Source organism: Cherax quadricarinatus, chromosome 18 (assembly GCF_038502225.1).
Source record: "Cherax quadricarinatus isolate ZL_2023a chromosome 18, ASM3850222v1, whole genome shotgun sequence".
Lineage (NCBI taxonomy): Eukaryota > Metazoa > Arthropoda > Malacostraca > Decapoda > Parastacidae > Cherax > Cherax quadricarinatus.
In genome coordinates this window covers 4,453,158-4,465,752 of record NC_091309.1, presented here as the reverse complement: position 1 = coordinate 4,465,752, position 12,595 = coordinate 4,453,158, and the positions used below count along the sequence as shown (strand labels likewise).

The window sequence follows — 12,595 nt, the reverse complement described above, 5'->3', positions numbered from 1 at the left end:
CGATGGACACAATGGGAATATGTTCTGAGCATTAAGAGCAGTCACAGTATGTCCCATGCATAACCTGAGGTCACTGCCACCAAGCTACTCAATACTGAATCTTAATACTCTCTGATGGTGTACAACAATCAGGCTCCAACTACTGAAATTCTCACTGGGATAAGATTGCTGCTTAATTCTTGTTCCATACCTTTGAAGTTTTTGAATATACAGTAATCTAAAACATTAACTAGTACTTTTGTTCAGGTTTTGACTCATTAAAACACCACTAGTTGTTTGGTGAGGTAGAGGTCAGTGCTTTTGCTCATGACTGTATAAAACCATTATATCTACATATAAAGTTCTACTCAATACCCTATATACAGTTAGAATGTTCACCTGCTGTTTCGCGCCTTCCAGTTTTCAAACTTGGTACTGGCGATCTGAAACATTTCTGTAAGGTGGTCTAAAATGTCACTTTTGCAGTTATAATCATTTACGGCCATTTCCTGAAATAAAAAGAAAATTTAATTCAAATATTTTTTAAATGAACAGAAATTTCGGGTACTTGAATGAACAGCACTTTTTTTGTTGAATGTTAACCTTGAGCCATTCATCACCTTTAAAAAATGCATAATTAATACTACAGCTAGAAAGTTATTTAATATATATATTATGAACCAACCTCTGCAACTTCTGAAGAGAAGTTGCAGAGGTTGGTGGATGAATTTGGTAGGGTATGTAAAAGAAGAAAATTAAAAGTGAATACAGGAAAGAGTAAGGTCATGAGGATAAAAAGATTAGGTGATGAAAGATTGGATATCAAATTGGAGGGAGAGAGTATGGAGGAGGTGAATGTATTCATATATTTGGGAGTGGACGTGTCAGCGGATGGGTCTATGAAAGATGAGGTGAATCATAGAATTGATGAGGGGAAAAGGGTGAGCAGTGCACTTAGGAGTCTGTGGAGACAAAGAACTTTGTCCTTGGAGACAAAGAGGGGAATGTAGGAGAGTATAGTTTTACCAACGCTCTTATATGGGTGTGAAGCGTGGGTGATGAATGTTGCAGCAAGAAGGCTGGAGGCAGTGGAGACGTCATGTCTGAGGGCAATGTGTGGTGTGAATATAATGCAGAGAATTCGTAGTTTGGAAGTTAGGAGGAGGTGCGGGATTGCCAAAACTGTTGTCCAGAGGGCTGAGGAAGGGTTGTTCAGGTGGTTTGGACATGTAGAGAGAATGGAGCAAAACAGAATGACTTCAAGAGTGTATCAGTCTGTAGTGGAAGGAAGGCGGGGTAGGGGTCGGCCTAGGAAAGGTTGGAGGGAGGGGGTAAAGGAGGTTTTGTGTGCGAGGGGGCTTGGACTTCCAGCGGGCATGCGTGAGCGTGTTTGACAGGAGTGAATGGAGACATATGGTTTTTAATACTTGAAGTGCTGTTGGAGTGTGAGCAAAGTAGCATTTGTGAAGAGATTCAGGGAAACCAGCAGGCCGGACTTGAGTCCTGGAGATGGGAAGTACAGTGCCTGCACTCTGAAGGAGGGGTGTTAATATTGCAGTGTAAAAACTGTAGTGTAAAGCACCCTTCTGGCAAGACAGTGATGGAGTGAATGATGGTGAGTTTTTCTTTTTTGGGCCACCCTGCCTTGGTGTGAATCAGCCAGTGTGCTAATAAAAAAAATAATTATGAACTTGGGAACTGACTTTAAAATTCTTTGTGTAAACTTAAAAATGGAGAAAACATTTTGTGAATCCTCAAAATGCAACATTTAGCCAGAAGAGTTCTGTGATAATACTATGGCAGTCTCTCTCACATCTTACAGATCACCTACCTCTAAACAACTTGGGAAACTGACAGCATCTCATTCAGCTTAAATCTATAGCACTTATCTGGAAAAGTCTCATGGTAACATTGAGACACCAGTGCTAACAGCAACCATAAAATTGATACCATTTGTGCTAAGAAAAAATTAGCCTTGGGCTGATTTGAATGCGATTCTCATTATTGTTATATTAATAGAGTAGTCGTAAAACTGTAGAGGTCATGCTGTGCTTGGGGACTACTTATTTGGAATGGTCTCATGGTGGCACTGAGGTATAAAGAGTTTCACTTTACACCTGATCATCTAACTGCTGTGCTAACAGTAACTGTGAAATTAATACTATGTAGGGTAAAAAATCAAGAGTAACTCTGAAATTAACAATCTAGGGTAAAAACTCAACAGTGTGAAATTAACACCAACTTGAATAAAAAATCAATCGGAGGTAGGCTTCATTATGAGAACTTACTTGGAATGGTCTTATAGTAACATTGTGGTATCGACAGAGTGTCTCATGCATCTTGTGAAGCTTCTCTTGTAACTGAGGAGTTCTTGGAGGAAAACATGACCAGAAGTGTCGCAAAAGTTCCCCAGCACTGCTATAAACCTGGCCCAGTTCCTTATGCAAATTTCCTGGTAACTGATCTCCTGAAATTTGTCACAAATACGTATTAACAATACAAGTTTCTGCACCAATAACATGATGATAGTAGTAAAAAATGGAGGATGGAACTCCCCAAAAAAGCATCATAATAAATGTTATTCATAATTACAAAAATGAAATCAGTGATATTGTAACCAGCAGCTCTATTTAAAATACTGGAAGATAAAGTATCTACTACAAAGTGGGAGTCATCACAGCTGCTCTTTGCCTATGACACAGTGCTTTTGGGAGATTCTGAAGAGAAATTGCATGGGTTGGTGGACGAATTTGGGAATGTGTGTAAAGGAAGGAAATTGAAAGTGTACATAGGAAAGAGCATGGTGATGAGGGTAACAAAAAATTTAGGTAATGAAAAACTGGATATCAGATTGGAGGGAGGGGGAATGGAGGAAGTGATTGTGCTCAGATATTTGGGAGTGAACTTGTGAGCAGATGGGTTTATGAAAGAAGAGGTGAACCATAAAATTAACGAGGGGGAGGGGTAAACGTGAGTGGTGCATTGAGGCATCTGTGGAGACAAAGGATGCAATCCCTGGAGGCAAAAAGGGGAATATATGTGAGTATAGTGGTACCAGTGCTCTTATATAGGTGTGAAGCATGGGTTGTGAATGTTGCAGCAATGAGGATGGAGGCAGTAAAGCTGTCATGTCTGAGGGCAATGTATATATGTGTGGTGCAGAGGATTTGTAGCTTGGGGATTAGGAGGAGGTGTGGGGTTACTAAAAGTAATATCCAGAGGGCTGAGGAGGGGGTGTTGAGGTGGTTTGGACATTCATAGAGGATGGAACAAAATAGGATAACTTGGAGGGCATATAAATCTGTAGTAGAGGGAAGGCAGGGAAGGGGTCATCCTAGGAAAAGTTGGAGGGATTGGGTAAAGGAGGTTTTGTATGTGAGGGGCTTGGACATCCAGCAAGCATGTGTATGCATGTTTGAAAACAGTGAATGGAGGCAAGTAGTTTTGTATGAGTTCACAAGGAGTGTGAGGTAAGTAACATTCAGGAAAACTGGTTAGCCAGACTTGAGTCCTGGAGGTGGAAAGTACAGTGCCTACACTATACTTAACCATCACATTTCCAGTCTTACTGAAACTAAAATAATTGTTACCATTCATCAATTAACAGTTTTGTATTGTAACAATAACTGGTGGTTTCTGGATAAATTTAGAACCTGATCCTCTCAATGTGACTTTTTCATTACTTGTTTTCTGAAAAAAAAAAAAAAAAAAAAAAACTTTCTCCTTCAAATTTATCTTAGCCTTTCTAAAGCAATATAGCTTCCAGCCTCACATAATAAATGCTAGATTGTGGCAGTATAGATAAAAAGTAAGCTAACAATCAAAAAGTGTCAATTTACTGTCACCTTCGTTCTTTTAAAAGCACATAATGCATTTAGTACGAGGCCTGGTCACAGACCATGCCGCGGGGGTGGAGACCCCCGAAACCCTCCAGTACACCTCTACGAACCTGTGTTAACCCCTACACTAGATCTTCCTTTACGACACATTTCACTGAAGTGCTGAAGAGACCGATACGCAGCCTCTGGATCCTGGCTGATGTGTAAGTTTGGACACCAAGAGTTTATATTATCTGTCAGTTGCTCATGAAGGACAGTCACCTGAGAAGAAGAGCTTTTTCAGAGATAAGTAGGCCTAAAAAATCACACTGCAATTGTGTATTTAAAACTATATGTTCAAGAAAACCTGCTTAGCATGTAAACAATTACAACAACCCTTAACAGCAATAGTGAATATCGTTCACTAGTGTACTTTGTGTGCAGACATTCCTAAGCACTGCATTGGTCATTAGTAAGAAAAAGAAACTGACACCAAGATATTTAAAAGTCAGATATTCCTCAACACAGCAATGCACATGAAAGAATACATAAGTTTTTTTAGTAATTTCAACAGGGACAACAAGAGACCACAAACATAAATTAAGTCTAGATTAGTCTATGGTCCCTCTTATCCTTCATACATACCCATCCACTAACATGCCCCCTCCCAAATATCTAACTACATTCACTTCCACCATGCTCTCTCTTACCAATCTGATATTCATCCTTGCATTGACCAGACTTACTTTTTTGTTACTCTCGTTACCTTGCTCTTTTCTATGTTCATTTTTAACATCCTTCTTTCACAATGTTCCCAAATTCCTCCACCAACCTTTGAAACTTTTCTTCAGAATTGCCTAAAGGAGTTGCTGCATTTGCAAAGAGCAAATGTTACAACTCCCACTTTGTAGCAAAGGTGACATTACATTCCTGTTTGGAGCAAACTTTTACTGGAAAAGTCCTCTTCCATACTACATACCCTAACCTGAGCCTCAATCTTTACATATAAACTGTTTACTGCTTTTAGTAACCTATTACCTATTCTATACATTTGCAATATATACCACATCCACTATCCAGGGAGCTATCCATGATAACCTTCACCACACTGCTTCCCTATCCACTCCATCGAGTGCTTTTTCTATGACCAGAAGTGCAACAAACAGTTCCTTACCCTTATCTAAGTATTGTTGACATTTATGCTTCAATGTAAATACCCTCCTACCCTCCTAAATCTTCACTATTCCTCTTCCATAATATTCTTTGTCTTACCCATTATACCCTTTTGTTTTACCTATAATTCTTACACCATCTCTTATCCCTTCTTCCTTATACTAAGAGGCTATGAATGCTCTCTGCCAATCCTTAGGTACCCTCCCTTCTTTCATGCACATACTGACCAACACCAATCACTTCAAAACTATATTGCCACCTGCTTTTAGCACCTTGGTCTTATTCCATCTATCCCCACTGCTTTACCTCCTTCATTCTACCCACTGCCTCATTCATTTTTCCCAACATTTTCTGGCTCTTCTTTACTCCAACAAAGTGGTAATCCTCCTGCCCCAATGCATGAAACTGTTGGCCCCTTTATATTATCAACATTTAATAACTCCTGAAAAAATCCTCTCCATCTTTCAGGTACCTCAACCTCCCCATCTAACACCTCCCTTTATTATTTTTAACTTAAAAGTTCATTTGCACCTCAGGCTTTCTTAAATTATTAATCTCTCTATAAAACTGCTTTTCATGCTCAACAAAATTTGCTGATAAAGATTCACTAACTTTCTCACTGGCTCTCCTGCACTTCTTCATCACTCATTTAACTTGTCTTTTCCTCTCTTTATATATTCTGCCTCCCATACATCATTTTTACATTATAAAATCCAGTCATACGCTAACCTCTTCTCCCTTACCATCCTATTTCCATAATCACTACTTTAATCAATTCCTCTTCATACCAGCACCTACCTTCCTATAACCACAGACTTCTGTAGCACACTCTAGCACAGCATTCTTAAATCTACCTCATATCTCTTCAACCTCTTGATTACCTGTCCACTCTCTAGCACACCTTTCTTCCAACAGTTGCTTTTATCTTCCACCGTCTCCTATAGTTTATTCACTTTTGCTTTTCTCCGAGTATAAGCATACATTTATATACATGTATAATGTTGACTGAATGACAAACCTGACGTGGTTGTAAGTTATGAATGGCACTGTATTCTGTGGGTCCTGTTAGATAGCGATCTCTCTGGTGGATAGTTAAAGATGAGGTCTCCACTTTGTTTGAGTTCTCCAGATCCTCATACACTATTTTCTCCTCTAATCTAGCCTGTAATGTTAAAAATACTGGTAATATAAGGGCAAAAAAAGGTCTACATTCAACATTATTATGCTTCAGTTAAATCTGTCATTACTACACAACCCTCCATCAATGTATTATAAAATATTTTTGATAAATCCCTGACTATATATTTGATACTGCATCTGTGGAATAAGTAGAAGCTTGGATTCTCCACTCCATACAATGAAAAATTTTTTTTTTTTTTTTCAACAAGTCGGCCATCTCCCACCGAGGCAGGGTGACCCAAAAAAGAAAGAAAATCCCCAAAAAGAAAATACTTTCATCATCATTCAACACTTTCACCACACTCACACATTATCACTGCTTTTGCAGAGGTGCTCAGAATACAACAGCTTAGAAGCATATATGTATAAAGATACACAACATATCCCTCCAAACTGCCAATATCCCAAACCCCTCCTTTAAAGTGCAGGCATTGTACTTCCCATTTCCAGGACTCAAGTCCGACTATATGAACATAACCGGTTTCCCTGAATCCCTTCACTAAATATTACCCTGCTCACACTCCAACAGATCATCAGGTCCCAAGTATCATTCGCCTCCATTCACTCCTATCTAACATGCTTATGTACGCTTGATGGAAGTCCAAGTTCCTAGCCCACAAAACATCCTTTACCCCCTCTTTCCAACCCTTTCGAGGACGACCCCTACCCCTCCTTCCTTCCCCTATAGATTTATATGCTTTCCATGTCATTCTACTTTGATCCATTCTCTCTAAATAACCAAACCACCTCAACAACCCCTCTTCTGCCCTCTGACTAATGCTTTTATTAACTCCACACCTTCTCCTAATTTCCACACTCCGAATTTTCTGCATAATATTTACACCACACATTGCCCTTAGACAGGACATCTCCACTGCCTCCAACCGTCTCCTCGCTGCTGCATTTACCACCCAAGCTTCACATCCATATAAGAGTGTTGGTACTACTATACTTTCATACATTCCCTTCTTTGCCTCCATAGATAATGTTTTTTGACTCCACATATACCTCAACGCACCACTCACCTTTTTTCCCTCATCAATTCTATGATTAACCTCATCCTTCATAAATCCATCCGCCGACATGTCAACTCCCAAGTATCTGAAAACATTCACTTCTTCCATACTCCTCCTCCCCAATTTGATATCCAATTTTTCTTTATCTAAATCATTTGATACCCTCATCACCTTACTCTTTTCTATGTTCACTTTCAACTTTCTACCTTTACACACATTCTCAAACTCATCCACTAACCTTTGCAATTTTTCTTTAGAATCTCCCATAAGCACAGTATCATCAGCAAAAAGTAACTGTGTCAATTCCCATTTTGAATTTGATTCCCCATAATTTAATCCCACCCCTCTCCCAAACACCCTAGCATTTACTTCTTTTACAACCCCATCTATAAATATATTAAACAACCATGGTGACATTACACATCCCTGTCTAAGACCTACTTTTACTGGGAAGTATTCTCCCTCTCTTCTACACACCCTAACCTGAGCCTCACTATCCTCATAAAAGCTCTTTACAGCATTTAGTAACTAACCACCTATTCCATATACTTGCAACATCTGCCACATTGCTCCTCTATCCACTCTATCATATGCCTTTTCTAAATCCATAAATGCAATAAAAACTTCCCTACCTTTATCTAAATACTGTTCACATATATGCTTCAATGTAAACACTTGATCTACACATCCCCTACCCACTCTGAAGCCTCCCTGCTCATCCGCAATCCTACATTCTGTCTTACCTCTAATTCTTTCAATTATAACCCTACCGTATACTTTTCCTGGTATACTCAGTAAACTTATTCCTCTATAATTTTTACAATTTCTTTTGTCCCCTTTCCCTTTATATAAAGGGACTATACATGCTCTCCGCCAATCCCTAGGTACCTTCCCCTCTTTCATACATTTATTAAACAAAAGTACCAACCACTCCAACACTATATCCCCCCCTGCTTTTAACATTTCTGTCATGATCCCATCAGTTCCAGCTGCTTTACCCCCTTTCATTCTACGTAATGCCTCACGTACCTCCACCACACTTACATTCTGCTCTTCTTCACTCCTAAAAGATGGTATACCTCCCTGGCCAGTGCATGAAATTACCGCCTCCCTTTCTTCCTCAACATTTAAAAGTTCCTCAAAATATTCTCGCCATCTACCTAATACCTCCCTCTCCCCATCTACTAACTCCCCTACTCTGTTTTTAACTGACAAATCCATACTTTCCCTAGGCTTTCTTAACTTGTTTAACTCACTCCAAAATTTTTTCTTATTTTCATTAAAATTTCTTGACAGTGCATCTCCCACTCTTTCATCTGCTCTCCTTTTGCAGTCTCTCACCACTCACTTCACCTTTCTTTTACTCTCCATATACTCTGCTCTTCTTATAACACTTCTTTGTAAAAACCTCTCATAAGCTACCTGTTTCTCTTTTATCACATCCTTTACTTCATCATTCCACCAATCACTCTTCTTTCCTCCAGCACCCACCCTCCTATAACCACAAACTTCTGCCCCACATTCTAATACTGCATTTTTAAAACTATTCCAACCCTCTTCAACCCCCCCCACTACTCATCTTTGCACAAGCCCACCTTTCTGCCAATAGTCGCTTATATCTCACCCGAACTTCCTCCTCCCTTAGTTTATACACTTTCACCTCCCTCTTACTTGTTGTTGCCACCTTCCTCTTTTCCCATCTACCTCTTACTCTAACTGTAGCTACAACTAAATAATGATCCGATATATCAGTTGCCCCTCTATAAACATGTACATCCTGGAGCCTACCCATCAACCTTTTATCCACCAATACATAATCTAACAAACTACTTTCAATACGTGCTACATCATACCTTGTATATTTATTTATCCTCTTTTTCATAAAATATGTATTACTTATTACCAAATTTCTTTCTACACATAGTTCAATTAAAGGCTCCCCATTTACATTTACCCCTGGCATTCCAAATTTACCTACTACTCCCTCTATAACATTTTTACCCACTTTAGCATTGAAATCCCCAACCACCATTACTCTCACACTTGATTCAAAACTCCCCACGCATTCACTCAACATTTCCCAGAATCTCTCTCTCTCCTCTACACTTCTCTCTTCTCCAGGTGCATACACGCTTACTATAACCCACTTTTCACATCCAATCTTTATTTTACTCCACATAATCCTTGAATTTATACATTTGTAGTCCCTCTTTTCCTGCCATAGCTTATCCTTCAACATTATTGCTACTCCTTCTTTAGCTCTAACTCTATTTGAAACCCCTGACCTAATTCTATTTATTCCTCTCCATTGAAACTCTCCCACCCCCTTCAGCTTTGTTTCACTTAAAGCCAGGACATCCAGTTTCTTCTCATTCATAACATCCACAATTATCTCTTTCTTATCATTTGCACAACATCCACGCACATTCAGACTTCCCACTTTGACAATTTTCTTCTTCTTATTCTTTTTAGTAATCTTTACAGGAAAAGGGGTTACTAGCCCAAGAAAAAATATATCACCCACAAAGAAGCTAAACTATAAAACCAAGCACTGTAAAATAAAGCATCCAATGAAATGTAATCATGTTAAGTAACACAACTAGATAAGTGATCACACACAAAAGTTTAATACAAGTGATACAAGTCGTGTATATTTTGAAAAACATGCAAGTAAACACTAGGACATATTTATTAGAAAATATTTCGGTCCTGGGACCTTGATCACTTCTAACCAGGACCGAAATGTTTTCTAATAAATTGTCCTAGTGTTTGCTTATGTGTCTTTCTAAACCAATTTGTCCGTATCTATTACCAATGTTTATACCACAAGAAGTTAAAAACAGAGTAGGGGAGTTAGTAGATGGGGAGAGGGAGGTATTAGGTAGATGGCGAGAATATTTTGAGGAACTTTTAAATGTTAAGGAAGAAAGGGAGGTGGTAATTTCATGCACTGGCCAGGGAGGTATACCATCTTTTAGGAGTGAAGAAGAGCAGAATGTAAGTGTGGTGGAGATACGTGAGGCATTACGTAGAATGAAAGGGGGTAAAGCAGCTGGAACTGATGGGATCATGACAGAAATGTTAAAAGCAGGGGGGGATATAGTGTTGGAGTGGTTGGTACTTTTGTTTAATAAATGTATGAAAGAGGGGAAGGTACCTAGGGATTGGCGGAGAGCATGTATAGTCCCTTTATATAAAGGGAAAGGGGACAAAAGAGATTGTAAAAATTACAGAGGAATAAGTTTACTGAGTATACCAGGAAAAGTATACGGTATGGTTATAATTGAAAGAATTAGAGGTAAGACAGAATGTAGAATTGCGGACGAGCAAGGAGGCTTCAGAGTGGGTAGGGGATGTGTAGATCAAGTGTTTACATTGAAGCATATATGTGAACAGTATTTAGATAAAGGTAGGGAAGTTTTTATTGCATTTATGGATTTAGAAAAGGCATATGATAGAGTGGATAGAGGAGCAATGTGGCAGATGTTGCAAGTATATGGAATAGGTGGTAAGTTACTAAATGCTGTAAAGAGCTTTTATGAGGATAGTGAGGCTCAGGTTAGGGTGTGTAGAAGAGAGGGAGAATACTTCCCGGTAAAAGTAGGTCTTAGACAGGGATGTGTAATGTCACCATGGTTGTTTAATATATTTATAGATGGGGTTGTAAAAGAAATGCTAGGGTGTTCGGGAGAGGGGTGGGATTAAATTATGGGGAATCAAATTCAAAATGGGAATTGACACAGTTACTTTTTGCTGATGATACTGTGCTTATGGGAGATTCTGAAGAAAAATTGCAAAGGTTAGTGGATGAGTTTGAGAATGTGTGTAAAGGTAGAAAGTTGAAAGTGAACATAGAAAAGAGTAAGGTGATGAGGGTATCAAATGATTTAGATAAAGAAAAATTGGATATCAAATTGGGGAGGAGGAGTATGGAAGAAGTGAATGTTTTCAGATACTTGGGAGTTGACGTGTCGGCGGATGGATTTATGAAGGATGAGGTTAATCATAGAATTGATGAGGGAAAAAAGGTGAGTGGTGCGTTGAGGTATATGTGGAGTCAAAAAACGTTATCTATGGAGGCAAAGAAGGGAATGTATGAAAGTATAGTAGTACCAACACTCTTATATGGACGTGAAGCTTGGGTGGTAAATGTAGCAGCGAGGAGACGGTTGGAGGCAGTGGAGATGTCCTGTCTAAGGGCAATGTGTGGTGTAAATATTATGCAGAAAATTCGGAGTGTGGAAATTAGGAGAAGGTGTGGAGTTAATAAAAGCATTAGTCAGAGGGCAGAAGAGGGGTTGTTGAGGTGGTTTGGTCATTTAGAGAGAATTGATCAAAGTAGAATGACATGGAAAGCATATACAGTGGACCCCCGCATAACGATGGCATCACATAGCGATTATTTCGCATACCGCTTACTTTAATTGCAAAAATTTTGCCTCACATACCGCTTAAAAACCCGCTTACCGATTTTCTTCCGAGACGCGCTCACATGTTCCGCCGGTGGCATTGTTTACCAGCCAGCCTCCGCGGTAACATCCAAGCATACAATCGGAATATTTCGTATTATTACAGTGTTTTCGGTGCTTTTTCTGGAAAATAAGTGACCATGGGCCCCAAGAAAGCTTCTAGTGCCAACCCTACAGCAATAAGGGTGAGAATTACAATAGAGATGAAGAAAAAGATCATTGATAAGTATGAAAGTGGAGTGCATGTCTCCGAGCTGGCCAGGTTGTATAATAAACCCCAATCAACCATCGCTACTATTGGTGGTACAGCTGCTGCTGCTGCTGCACTGTCAGCTGCTGCTGCTGCTGCACTGTCAGCTGCTGCTGCTGCTGTAGCACCGTTGTTGGTGTGGCTTATTGAGAATACCAAGAAACAATTAACCCCAGAGGATTTGCCACCCAGGATAACCCAAAAAAGTCAGTGTCATCGAAGACTGTCTAACTTATTTCCATTGGGGTCCTTAATCTTATCTCCCAGGATGCAACCCACACAAGTCGACTAACACCCAGGTGAACAGGGAAAAATGCCTGGAACTAGTGCTCATATTGGTGAATTTAAAGCCAGCAAAGGTTGGTTTGAGAGATTTAAGAATCGTAGTGGCATACACAGTGTGATAAGGCCTGTTCTGGAAGAAAATGCCAAACAGGACCTACAGTACTCAGGAGGAAAAGGCACTCCCAGGACACAGTGTCTCATCAGTCATTGCTGCATCTTCAATAAAGGTAAGTGTCATTTATTCTTCATTTAGTAGACTAGTACATGCACAATATATACTGTGCATGTACTACTCTACTATTGTGCATGTATCCTTCTCTTTGTGTGTGGGAAAATGTATATTTCATGTGGTAAAATTTTTTTTTTCATACTTTTGGGTGTCTTGCACGGATTAATTTTATTTCCATTATTTCTTATGGGGAAAAT

At 39.4% G+C, this 12,595-nt stretch overlaps 1 protein-coding gene across 3 annotated transcripts in view; it reads right to left on the bottom strand.

The window, feature by feature from the left end:
• Nucleotides 1-378: 378 nt before the first annotated feature.
• The window catches only part of Tfb1 (transcription factor B1), a gene marked incomplete at its 3' end in the record, with an annotated part of 32,713 nt that continues 20,496 nt past the window's right edge, over nt 379-12,595 (bottom strand). For all 3 annotated transcript variants that reach the window (XM_070086105.1, XM_070086106.1, XM_070086104.1), the window contains 4 exon segments: nt 379-488; nt 2,268-2,446; nt 3,929-4,079; nt 5,989-6,132. In XM_070086105.1, the coding sequence (XP_069942206.1) occupies nt 379-488; nt 2,268-2,446; nt 3,929-4,079; nt 5,989-6,132 (584 nt within the window).